Here is an 11,674-nt window from a genome sequence, read left to right on the forward strand (position 1 = left end):
TTTGGCACCCGCACCACCGCATCCATTGACAAAACCCCAGCGAGAGGCAGAGAGCGGAGAGCCCAGCAAATTGAGAACATTTTACAATAAACAGTTTCATTATCGATGCAGGGGATAGTATTTATATATTTGTATGCAGATCTAAGCTAAGCTAAGCTACTCCTCCGATGAGCTCTGGTGTGTTTCCCCCCTCAGTACTGCTGCCCCTGGATGCCATGGCCCAGGCTGCGCAGCTCGTCGATCAGGGCTGCGTTGCCGATCCGCTGGTGGTACTGCTGCAGCTGCTGGTACGGCGCGAATCCGATGTAGGAGGGCACCTGCTCCGTGTAGGCACCCGCCGAGCCGTAGGCGGCCGGCGCCGCCTGCTGGGCGCAGGGGGCGGGCACCAGGTTGGGCTGGCAGCTGAACAGGTAGTTCTTGGGGCACGGCGGCGCCGGCACCGAGGAGTAGCTGGAGGCCGGGGCAGCGGCCGGGGCCGGGGCCGGGGCCGGAGCCGCATACGAGCTCGAGCAGGAGGCGCAGGCGAAGGCCGCGAACAGGACAACGACAGCGAGGAAGGCAACGGTCTTCATGGTTTCGAGTGGATCTTTCAACTTATAATTGTCTCCCCCAAAGGTCTACTCTTTATAGGGTTTCCAAACTGAAAGTCTGCAGTTTCTGACTTTAGCAGTTGGCAATTTCGATCGAAGAAAAGTGCAAACCAAAGTCCGATCGTGGGTGTTCAAGGGGGCCGGAATTTGCTGCGGGGTGGGGTACCGGGCGGAGGTTGACTTCAATTCTAGACAGTTGCCAGCCAATCTTTATATTTAATTGCTGTGCACAGGTGATTGGAAAAGTGTTAATTGGTCATTTAAAGCATGGTTTTTCGACGCTCTTTAAGGGCTTTGCGACCTCAAAATGGGCGACATTTCGATGCAATAGCGAGTTCTGGAAAATTGCAAGTACATATCATAATGTTATTGCACATATTCTGGATCAATATTAGATTTAATCCATTTATATACATAGCTCCTTGGATAATGATTTGGAATCTACAATCTGAATGTCATAAAACTCTCGGAGGACCACTATTTATATTTTTATTTGATAAAATAACCGATCTAGCTCTTTGTTTTTACCTAGGACACTATAAAAACAGCATATTGAATATTTGACTAACTATTTACATCAAATTAATTAGTATTTTCCATTAAAAATTACGAATTAGGAGTTTTTTAACCATCACACCTGCTCTTAAATTCAAAATTCGATAATTCGGTTTGGTCGATTACATTTCTTTACAATCGATCCAGCCAAAGCGCCACCTAGTGCGCAACATCTTCAAACAAAACGAATGTGTTGCGGAACATCTGCTGTCTTAGCAACATTTCTACATATACAAAATTCGCAACAGAATGTTACCGTATTTTTCAAAAATACTATAATTTCATTGGCGCCAAAATTCAAACTAAAAAGATCAGCAAGAAACATAAACAAGATACATATTCGGTATTATGAATTATATGAAACAAAACACAAATGCCTTATTTAGGCAGGTTAGCGTCAACTGCTATTCTTAGTCGCCAAAATATGGAAATATTTCGTGAATTTATTTGGAGGATATGCCATAACTTTGACCGTTTGACCTGCTGCCGGCAGTAGCTATGGAAATTCTAATTGACTTTCAAAAAGCAATCATAAATTGTGTTGTGCAGTGCATAAATTGAAACTCCGCTCGAAACCCAATCAAATGGCATCGGATCCTATGCAAATAAAACAATTACAGTTTTCTGGGAACAAGCTGGAAATATGAAATTGCCTAAAGGAACTAAAGACAGTGGACTTTCATTTGGCATAAGCACAGCCCCACATTTCTGAGAATCGCAAACAGGTCCCAGATATAATGCCAGAATTATCCCAGCTTTTTCGATTGTTTCCAAACTTATTTGTAAGTTTTTTTAAAGAATTAATTGTAGCATGAATATCTCTCTAAATTGCAGATGTTGGCCCTTGTTTTCCTGCTTTTGTGGTACTTGGGATTGAAGAACCAATAATGATTCAAAGATACATTTCCCTGGCTACTTTTAAAGATCTACCAATCATTAGCATCGAATCGAACTGTACAAAAATCCACGTAATTGAAGCATTCAGATACAAGATACAATTTGTTGATCAAAACAAACCGTTCCCCCATGCAAGGCCCCCATCAAACGTGCTATTGTTTTGGATCTAAGTTTGTGTCAGCCTCGCAGGTATTTTGTGTTTTATTTTATTTTATTTTTAGCCCTGGGCTCCGTCGAGAGTAAACTTTAATTTGAGAAGGATCGCTGGATCGTTGGATCTCTGGATTGGGATGGGCAATTACGCGCATGCACATGATGATCCGCCTGCCCCTGTTTCGGGCCAGACCTAAATTTTAATCATAGGGTTCGTGCCGCTGGCCTTCAAAGTGGGGCACACAGCGCGAGAGGCCGTTTTGATTGCTGCCCCCCCCCCCCCCCTCACAAGCTCTAACGGTAAACAAATACTTGGCCTTTGTGCGCCAGACATGGCCCCGAGATATACATCTTAACTGGAACTCCAATTGAAGAAGCACTCGCCGGGGAGACAGATCAATGAATCAATCGCAGGAGCAGGGATTCAAAGAAAGTATCTGCCCAGAGTATCTTCCCAGAGGTTAGATTTCAACGTTTCCTGTGGCTCCTCCTTCGGCATATCTTCCTCAATGTTTGCTTTGCCTTTGTTTTTTGCAGATCGCAGCCTTTAAACGGAATTGGCTCGAGCCTGCACCTGCCTGGGCTTAGAGGCTGCCCGACGACTCCAGCACAGCTGCTCTTGGGTCCTGGCCGCGAAGGAGGATCCCCGAACATCACCAAAGGCAAAAACATGTCTCGGTACTTAGCGGCTCGGGACGGGCACCGGCCACATCCTTACCGCTCGCCAAGCGATCCTTGCCACCGATCCCCTCCCCTTCGATCCTTGCCACCGATCCTCTCCCCTTCGATCCCTGCCACCGATCCCCTCCCCTTTCGATCCGCTCTAACATTTTTTATTGCATCTAATTTGGAGTCCCTGTCCATGTCCAGCCCGCCGTCTCTCTGGTAATTTAAGACATTGTTCGCTTGCCACCAGCAGTCGTCGAGTCGTCAATTATGAGTTAGGGTTCCCCTCCCCCCTCCCCGCTCCCCTTCCCCCCTTGGCAGCGTTGACGAAATGCCGAGCTTTGTTTTAAATTAAATTTAATTAGCCGTCGAGCCTTAATTCAGGCCCTTGGGAGGCCCCTGGCACGTGTCGTTGTCGGCAGCTGCTCGAAGGAGGTTCCTGCTACAGAGGGGAGAGGGGGAGGGGAAAGGGGGGGGACACACATATGCAACCAGCGCTAACAATGCCGTTATAAGTGGCCCATTAACACGGTGTCAACCGCCATGCAACGGCAATTTCCGTCGCTATTGCCATTTATCGATTTTCAAATTCCATTCAACTGGCGACTGGCAGAGGGGGAGGGTGGGGAAAGGGTGAGGGGGGGGGGGGGGCCCAATGGGTGCATGAGTCGGCGGATGCTCTTTCAACGGAAGCAAAGCTCTTCGGGCTACAACGATGCTTGCTGGAACAGGAGAGGGGGGGGAGTGGAGGGGAGTGCAGAGGAGGGGCGGGGAGTCCTTAAAGAATGGCCTGTTCATGACCACTAATCTCGCGTTTGCCAACTCCAAAGTGGAACGAGTAACATGCATTTATTGCAACCTTTCAGGAAATTGGAACCGAGAGAAAAAAGCCATTTATTAAGTCAATATGCGGGGCTTTAAATACAAAACACAATGAAATAGTAATCCACGATTCGTACTTAAATAGAAAGACTTCTGCCACAGAACTCTTGGGCAAGACAGACTCTTTCTGATATAATCTGGCCTCTGGCAGCCTACTTAAGCTCTTTTCGTTGCAATATATTATCATATTTTACATTTGTATTAGGAAACTAGGGGAAAACACCCTCCAGCCCCAGCCCGCATCCCACTCTCCCTTGTTAAGGCCCAAAAAGAATTCTCTCGATGGACCTCGATTTTTCAGGAATTAAAGTGTCGTCCTTTGGTATCTGTATCCAAAACTATTTTATATAATTGGGAAATGAATTTCATTTAAATACAAAAATATCCTGTCACGGTTTTTGTATAAAAACACCTCCTAAAAGGCTTTTTGTATGACTGCAGCAGCCATATCTCGCTTCTATATATAGTACCAATAGTTACGCTTAGGTTTTCAAAAAAGGCCACCCCTTATCCCCCGGTAACTAGGTGATGTCCTCTATCCCATCCAGCTCTCCTTGCAGCAAACTTTCGAAATACTGAAAACATCACTCAGTAAACTCTGAAACCTACAATCAAGGGATCATATTTGCAAAAAGTTGCTCCAGTACACTCCAGTTGCTCGTGCCATGTCTATCCAGAATCTACACACCCGTGACCCCTTTGCCGAGGCCGAGGCCGCGGCTGCCATTCAGGCCCGGCCCGTGCACATCCGACTGCATCAAAGGAATGGCGGCAGGACCATCACCACGGTCCAGGGCCTGTCCTCGGGCTACGACCTCAAGAAGGTGGTTGAAGGCGCTGCTGCAAGAAGGAGTTCGCCTGCAACGGCACTCTGCTCGAGTCCCCGGAGTACGGCCAAGTCATCCAGCTGCAGGGCGATCAGCGCTTGAAGATCCATCAATGGCTGACCAAGATGCAGTTGGCCAGCTCCGATCAGCTGAAGGTCTGCGGCTTGTAAGAACTAGGCCTAGGTTTTTATACTTTTACTTTCATTTCACTCTTGGGGTGGCATTGAATATATTTTAATCTATGCGGCGCTCAGGCATTGATTGAAAATAAGGAGTGCATTCCAAGACATGCATTTGAGATACGGAATAGTCTAAGGAATACTTGGAAGAGTCACATATCTAACACCAGAAGTCATAAATCGTCTTAAAAGCCCAGCAAAGTTATTCCAAAAATGTTACACAAAATATGGAAAAATAGTACTAAGTTTTGTATGCCACAAATATGGAAATATTCCTAGAAATATAGTCAGTATATTTACCTGTTGGTTCCGCAATTCTCACGGCGTACAAGAGTGCTGCAGCTGGCGGCTGGTGTGGGTCTGTGAGCTCTACCCGCGATTCCGGTCCTGGTCCTGGGTGTCTTTTAGTGCCTCAAAGTGCCTGGTAGTGCCGCTCCTCGAAGTTCTGGGCAGCTCTCATCTGGAACGGCAGAGGATATCAAAAAGATAAGTAACCAAATTCCAAATTGCAGCTCCAACAGGAAATCGCAAAAATATGTATAAAATACCCGAATTGTCGGGCGCGAAGTGGAAACGAGTATCCGCTAATACACACACATGTACACATACATATATATATGTATATGTGTGAGTGTGTACATTCTTGAGTTTTGCAATGAGAATTTCAAAGTCAAGGTTAAATGAAACATTTGCTGTGTTTTCTCTCCCTCTCTTGTTTTGTCTCTGTTTTGGCCTTCGCTTCGTTCCCACTGTCCTGCCCGTGCAAGTGCTGTGTCTGTGTGTGTGCCTGTGTGTGTGTGTATCTGTGTGGCTGTGTATCTAACAGCCACGCATGCGCGGTTCGCACTGCAGGAGCCGCAGTTGTCGCTGCTTGGTTGTGCTTCGTGTTCTTCAGGCGGCCTGCCAGACACCGACGACAACAACAACAACAAAGTCGTCGTCGTCGTAGCCTCGGAGTGTCTTCGCTGGCTGTTCACTTGATCAAACTCAAGTACAGCGAGGGGCGGAGGAGGGCCCTGGAGGCTTTTGAATACCCTTCCAAGGGGTAGCTGCTGTTTTGGGAGATTTCTAGGGGGCACAGCAAAAGTATCTTGGGATCAACAAGCCATGGAGATGGGTCTATGGGCGGGCAGCATTCAGGGGGAGATAGATCGGGGGAGAAGTCCGTGGAGGAAGAGAATTCCAGGGCAAATCCTGCTGCTTTCAAGAGAGTGGATGTTCAAGAGACGCAGCCTTCTCCCAGAAGAAGGAAGACCTCTAGAAGGCTTCCAATTAAGACCCTGAAGAGCACAGACTCGGGTCCCACAGAGAACTACAGATTGGAGCTGGTTCAAGACTTCTTGAAGAAGACGAAGGGGGATTTTAAAAACTATATAAAATCCCTGGACTTTCTGCGTCAATATTTTTGGTGATGAAGAGACCAGAAGCCGGCTTAAAAGTAGGATTGAAGCTATATGGAAATACATATGTATGTAGATCTAAGATTAGAAAGAGTATCTATAAAGTACAGCTAGGAAGTTCCCTCGAAGATGTAGCTCTTTTCCTTCAAAAAGTTACTATCGAAAATAGATCCAAATTAGCTCAACATATTTTCCCATCTCTTGGTAGCAGAAAAAGGAGAATTCTACAGATTTATCCCAAATTTTAATAGGGCTAGTCTCTAAAGGTCCTTAAGGTCCCCGCACCTCAAGAGCATCCAAGTTGCGTCTCATTTTGATTCAGAAACTTGTCTTATAAGCACATTTTGAGCCGGGGCTGGCTGTTCTTGGGGCTGGCTACTGGTGCCGCCGAAATGGATGTCATGTGCAGACGAGGAATGCAATTTTTTGTTTTTGCCAAAATAAAAACCCAATAAAATAAAGTGAAAAGCAGAATGCAACTCGTTTGGTGATGCAGACAGGGCCCAGACATGGGCAGATGCCGCCCCATTGCCCTCAGGGTAGTCGCAATTGCCCAGGGTTGCCACCTGCAACCGCTGGCTGTCCGAAAAGGCCGAGAAGTTCAATGCCCCACGCCCCACCCGCACAGCGACTAATACTTTCTCATTACGCCAAATTCCGTGTAAGAGGCCATGACTCGCCCGAAAACCTTAGAGCTTTGCCAACTGTCCGAATCGATCAGCATTGACGAGGGTCCAGTCCAAGTGCAGGTACAAAGAAATCATTACCTCTGCCAGGGCCAGGGCCCGTCCCTCCTTCGTGGTCGAAATTGTGGGGAGAGAAGATGTGTAATGCAGCACTGCCACGTGAGAGCATTGAGTACTTGGATTTGTGATGATCTGACTGGGATATGGCGATATACAATAAATATTGTATATATACTATACCATAGTCGGTGGTGCAGAGGTAGGGAAAAGACCCTATTAGACCCAGTAGAACCAGTAGAGTAGAGAAACCCAACCCCCCTATTTGCACTCCCCACTGTACCGCACTGTGATCTATACACATATATGAACACATATGTACATATTCTCCCTCACGGCAGAAGCCAATCCGCGATCGCCCTCACGATCTGTCGCGAGATCCCTGGTATTAGGCCACGTCTTCGGCTTCGACTTCGTGCCGCCTGCCCTTGAATTTAGTCTCTTCTATCGTCTTAGAATAGATCTTCAGTCCGACACAGGCTTGAAGGTAGCCCCCGCGTCTTGTATCGATCTTGAGGCGATCCTCTATCGCTAATCATAACTCTAGGGCTAAGCCATCCGCACACCTTTGTCAGGTACACTGTAATTTATACCACAATAAACTTCTCAAATACGGAACCCAACAATCATCGAATTATCTTTAAATAGAACGCAATCAACGATGCTGAAAACGTTTAGTAGCTCAACAAATACGAGTATTGATATCCTTTCTAATACAGAATTAACCACAAAGAATCAGAAGCAACGGAAATCCTCCTAGAATCCCTGATGTGACTGTTTTCCAGCACTGCGTTCTTTTCGAACACTGCAGACCCATGATGCCAATGTATTAGGTAGTCCTCTCCCACAAAGCGCTCTCTTTTCGGGGGTCTTTGTACTGCTCTCTCTCACCAAACACGACGCCCTCAGTAGGGCTTACCGTAAAATAAGACCCCAAAGAGAGGGAGTGGACCTAGTAATCGATTTATCTGTAGCCTAGGGAGCTGCTTAATCTTTGCCCACAATAAAACTCCCTTTACCATAAAGTAGGTCTTTAAGTCTTTAAGTTTTAGCCATAAGTCATTCAATGACAAACAGATTTACACACGAAACATATGCAGATGTCTGAGTGCTGTGCTGCTCTGTGCTGTGGACTCATAAAAAGGTTTATTGAATAAAGTTGATTGTTCATCAAATACTTGCAGCTCTCCCGCATTGAATACAAACTACTGGCGCAGCCTTGAAGCGAACGCAGGACAGTGGAATGCAGTGGACCCTTGACTGACACTCCAGTCTCCACTGTACTCTCGGTTTGTACTCTTAATGCGTTCCCTGTAATTATATTTCGAGCCCGAAGAGCCATTTGCAGGGATTGAAAAGAATATTGGGTCTGGGTCTGGGTCTGGGCCTGGAAATATTTCCGCTGTCCGTCGACATGTTCGTCCTGCATGTTAAGTGAGCTTTATATTAATTTTATAATTCATAATTGCATCCATGTTGCGCGAATTTCTGAGCCCAAACGCAATGGAATTTAATTAAGTTAACCCTGCAGGTGCCGATGGTCTTTCGTATGAAGTATATATTGGATGCCCTGCCCTCCAAGAGGGTATTCCGATTTGGCACAGCAGATCGGAGACCTTTTCTTCGTACAGGTAGCAGGGGTGGATCCTCAAGGGTATCTCAGCCTTCGGTTTCCTCCACTCGATGGTGTTTTTTTCCTCTTTCGAATGCCTTTAGGAGGCACTCGTCGTGCATTCTGATTAGTCACAGGCATCGAGAGTATTTCGGAGTACAAGTACGGAAACTTCCGTTGTGATTGCACTGGAATTCGATTAAAAGATCCCCTGCATTAAACCCCCAGCCTAGAACAAACAAATTGAATGTGTTATCGGGCAGAGCGAGTTTACTTTAACATCTTGACACCCCCAGATGCCGGTTGTGGCCTCCTTTCAGGCTCGTACCGAGACGAGAGTTTATGGCCAAAATGATGGCTGGCTGAGACGGATGCCTGAAAGGGGGGCTGGCCAGCAGAGTGCTGGATGGCCACAGGCATCGCATCGCATCGCATCGCATGCTGAGTCAGATGGGGTCCAAGTGCATGGAGGATCTGTGTGGATCTGTCGAGGATGGATGGACGTGGAAGCTTGCACTTATTAATGCTTAATAAATGGCATTTCATTTCTTATTATTCCCGGACTCGTGTTGGAGGATTTTATTGCACTGCCTCTGCCGCTGCCGCTGCCTCAGCCGCTGCCTCTGCCTCTGTTGTTGTCGTTGTTAATGCGAGTCGATATATTGGCCATGACTAAGGATGCAGATGCACGAAGAGCGAGAGTCGAGCGTCGAGAGCCAGACAGTCGGCCTGCCCAGTCCTCGTATGCTGTATGCTAAAGTAATTATTTCATTTGAGCCAACAATGAGGCTGCAACTCTGATGTGGTTATTGTGGCCGATGCTGATGCTTCTCTGGTTCTGGTTCTGTTTCTGGCTTCGCTTTGAGCGACTGGGATGGATGATTGACGAGTGGAAATTAAAGAAGCTGGCGGCTGGACAGTTCAGTTCAGTTCCACTCGCAATCGCTGCACTAAAACAGCTTTTTAGCGGCCACAGAGCTTGAGATGCGAGCGCGCGCATCTTTTAACGACTCGCGTTGTCTGTTCATTTTTTTTTTCTTAAAGTACTTGGAATGTAAATGAAGCGGGTGTCGCTGTCGGCCTGTTTCGAGGTCACGCCAGTGGTCATTGCACCCACGCACGGCGCACTTTTACGATTCCGAGATACAAATGTAGCATTTCCTTTTGGGCGTGCACTTTTTTAATTTCAAATTTCCCCTTTGCGCGCCTAAGTATTTATCGGTCTATCGACATGCGCACGCCGCTGCTAGTATTTTTGGTATTTTCGGAAACGCGCTTTGGTGTTATCCCACAACGCGCTAGGCCATTTGCAGTTTTTTCGGGCAAACATCGGACCTACGACGCGAAATTTTTGCAAACTATTAAATTTTAATCAATTAAATCGGAAGTACGCCATATTGCAAAGGTTGGTAATGGTTGAGACCTGCCGACAGCTGAGGGCTTATGGATTCCTTGTCTTTTCATAGATGCAGCAGCAGCCTGGAACCCCCGGCGCACCCAACAACAGTGCAGCCTCGACCACGACGTCTTCCGGCGGGGACTGGGCGTCGCGCGGATGCAATACACCTGGATGCACAGTGTCCACCGTTGTGGAGAAGACCAAGCGCAAGTGCTCGCAGTTCGTGTCGTCGCCGTACGTGATGCCCAAGCCGGTGCTCGTCAACGGCACCACATCGGTGTTCCAGGTGGGGGGGGAGATGGCCAAGATGGTCGATATTCCATCGATTTCCAATGCCAGTGGCGGAGATTGCGGCAAGCCCATCTATCGCATCAAGCCGGGCACCCATGCCCACGTGATAAACTTTGTGCTCATCGACGAGGGCTCCGATTCGCTGGAGAAGGCCATGTCGGGCGACCAGGAGGCCATGCGCATGGTGATCGACTCCCAGCGTGAGTCCGCCATCGGCAAGCTGAACAAAATGGTGGCCTGCCACCGGGGTGCGGCTGTGGCGGCCAAACCAACCAGCCAGCCTCCCCCTCAGCCAGCCACTCCGGCGGCCAGCCACGTGCACGTGACTACGCCACAGATTCATCCAGACTTTTCGATTGCCAGTGTCGAGGGTGCTGTGCCCTTTACCGGCGCTGCCAAAAAACCAGCCGCCGCACCAACAGTGGCCCCAGCCCGCGCCCAAGCCCGCGCCCCCGCCCCCACAGCAGTGGCCAGCCATCCAACGCCCAACTCAACTCTGGGCCGCCTGCAGGCCGAAGGTCTACAGCTGCGTCGCACTGTCACGCTTCTGGAGGAGGCCCCGCGCCGCTAAAACCCTAGTCTAAACACTAAGCCTATTCCAAGATATGCCCAGATAGATAAGTAGCCAAGTCAAGCCTGACTAAAGTCCAAAGATGGCATAATTTTAAGATGTGTCCCTGTCACTCTTCCTATCAAAATTCATTTATATTTTTTCGTATTAATCTTGTTACTCTGCGAATGACTTTCGGCGCCTTTCAATTTGTTTCCCGGTCTGATGTGGGTCTTCTCCACATTCGCCATGGACTGTTAGGATGGTTGGGATTAAATGCCCGCCATTATAGTTATAAGAACTCCCAAGAGATGTGTTTCCTGTTACATTGATCAACGAATATTTGCTATTTGTAATCGAATTTTTTTTTTGAATAAAGTTAACCATTGAGAAAAGATCACTCTTTCAAAGGCTTTGCCTATCTTTTAAAGTGCCTTTTGGGTATCGAATGAGATATTAATTTCTGGCAGGCAAACCACCAAAACTTCAAAGCAATGAGGTTCAGGACTGGAGCCGCAGCCAGGCCAGCCGGCACAGGCGGTGTGCGGTCCCCCGATTCCTGGAAAGGTTTCACCAGTCTGGAGCTGCAAGAGGGCTGCGGGGGGAAGCGGTATTAAGCCAACTGGCCAACAACTGCTCCAGGGCCATTTCTGCAATGGCGTGGTCGGTGTTTGTCTTAGGGTTAGGCAAAAAGTACGCAAAAACCGGGCAGACGCCATTTTCTCCGATGTGAACGCGTGTGGGGGTGGGGGCAAAGACAAGAGTGGGATCTCAAGGGGCCGTAAATGTGGCATTTTATGTGTCATCAACGACAGCGTCGGTGGCGGCGCTCGGACCGAGGCGAAAACTTTGCAATCGAACGTAAATTAATTTTTATTGCCGGCAAATGCTGCGTCTGCATCGCAGAGTCGCCACCAGAGGGAAGGTAAA

At 47.9% G+C, this 11,674-nt stretch overlaps 2 protein-coding genes and 1 pseudogene across 2 annotated transcripts; 2 read left to right on the forward strand and 1 right to left on the reverse strand.

The window, feature by feature from the left end:
• Window positions 1-89: 89 nt before the first annotated feature.
• Vm32E (Vitelline membrane 32E) lies at window positions 90-608 on the reverse strand. The gene has a single exon (XM_001356763.4). The coding sequence runs from the start codon at window positions 570-572 to the stop codon at window positions 192-194; it is 381 nt and encodes a 126-aa protein (XP_001356799.3). The 5' UTR covers window positions 573-608; the 3' UTR covers window positions 90-191.
• Window positions 609-4,333: 3,725 nt separating this feature from the next.
• On the forward strand, window positions 4,334-4,830 carry LOC117183921 (eukaryotic translation initiation factor eIF1-like; annotated as a pseudogene).
• A 4,949-nt stretch (window positions 4,831-9,779) lies between these two features.
• Boh2 (Buddy of Hmr 2) lies at window positions 9,780-11,144 on the forward strand. Its single transcript, XM_001356764.4, has 2 exons — window positions 9,780-9,909; window positions 9,971-11,144. Exon 2 carries the CDS (start codon window positions 9,971-9,973, stop codon window positions 10,763-10,765), a length of 795 nt encoding a protein of 264 aa, XP_001356800.3. The 5' UTR covers window positions 9,780-9,909; the 3' UTR covers window positions 10,766-11,144.
• Window positions 11,145-11,674: the final 530 nt, after the last annotated feature.

This window comes from Drosophila pseudoobscura, chromosome 4, assembly GCF_009870125.1.
Source record: "Drosophila pseudoobscura strain MV-25-SWS-2005 chromosome 4, UCI_Dpse_MV25, whole genome shotgun sequence".
Taxonomy (NCBI): Eukaryota; Metazoa; Arthropoda; class Insecta; order Diptera; family Drosophilidae; genus Drosophila; species Drosophila pseudoobscura.

Bases quoted from the DNA above. Each gene is read 5' to 3' on its own strand.
- Vm32E (XM_001356763.4), bottom strand. From the start codon at position 572: ATGAAGACCGTTGCCTTCCTCGCTGTCGTTGTCCTGTTCGCGGCCTTC.
- Boh2 (XM_001356764.4), top strand. From the start codon at position 9,971: ATGCAGCAGCAGCCTGGAACCCCCGGCGCACCCAACAACAGTGCAGCC.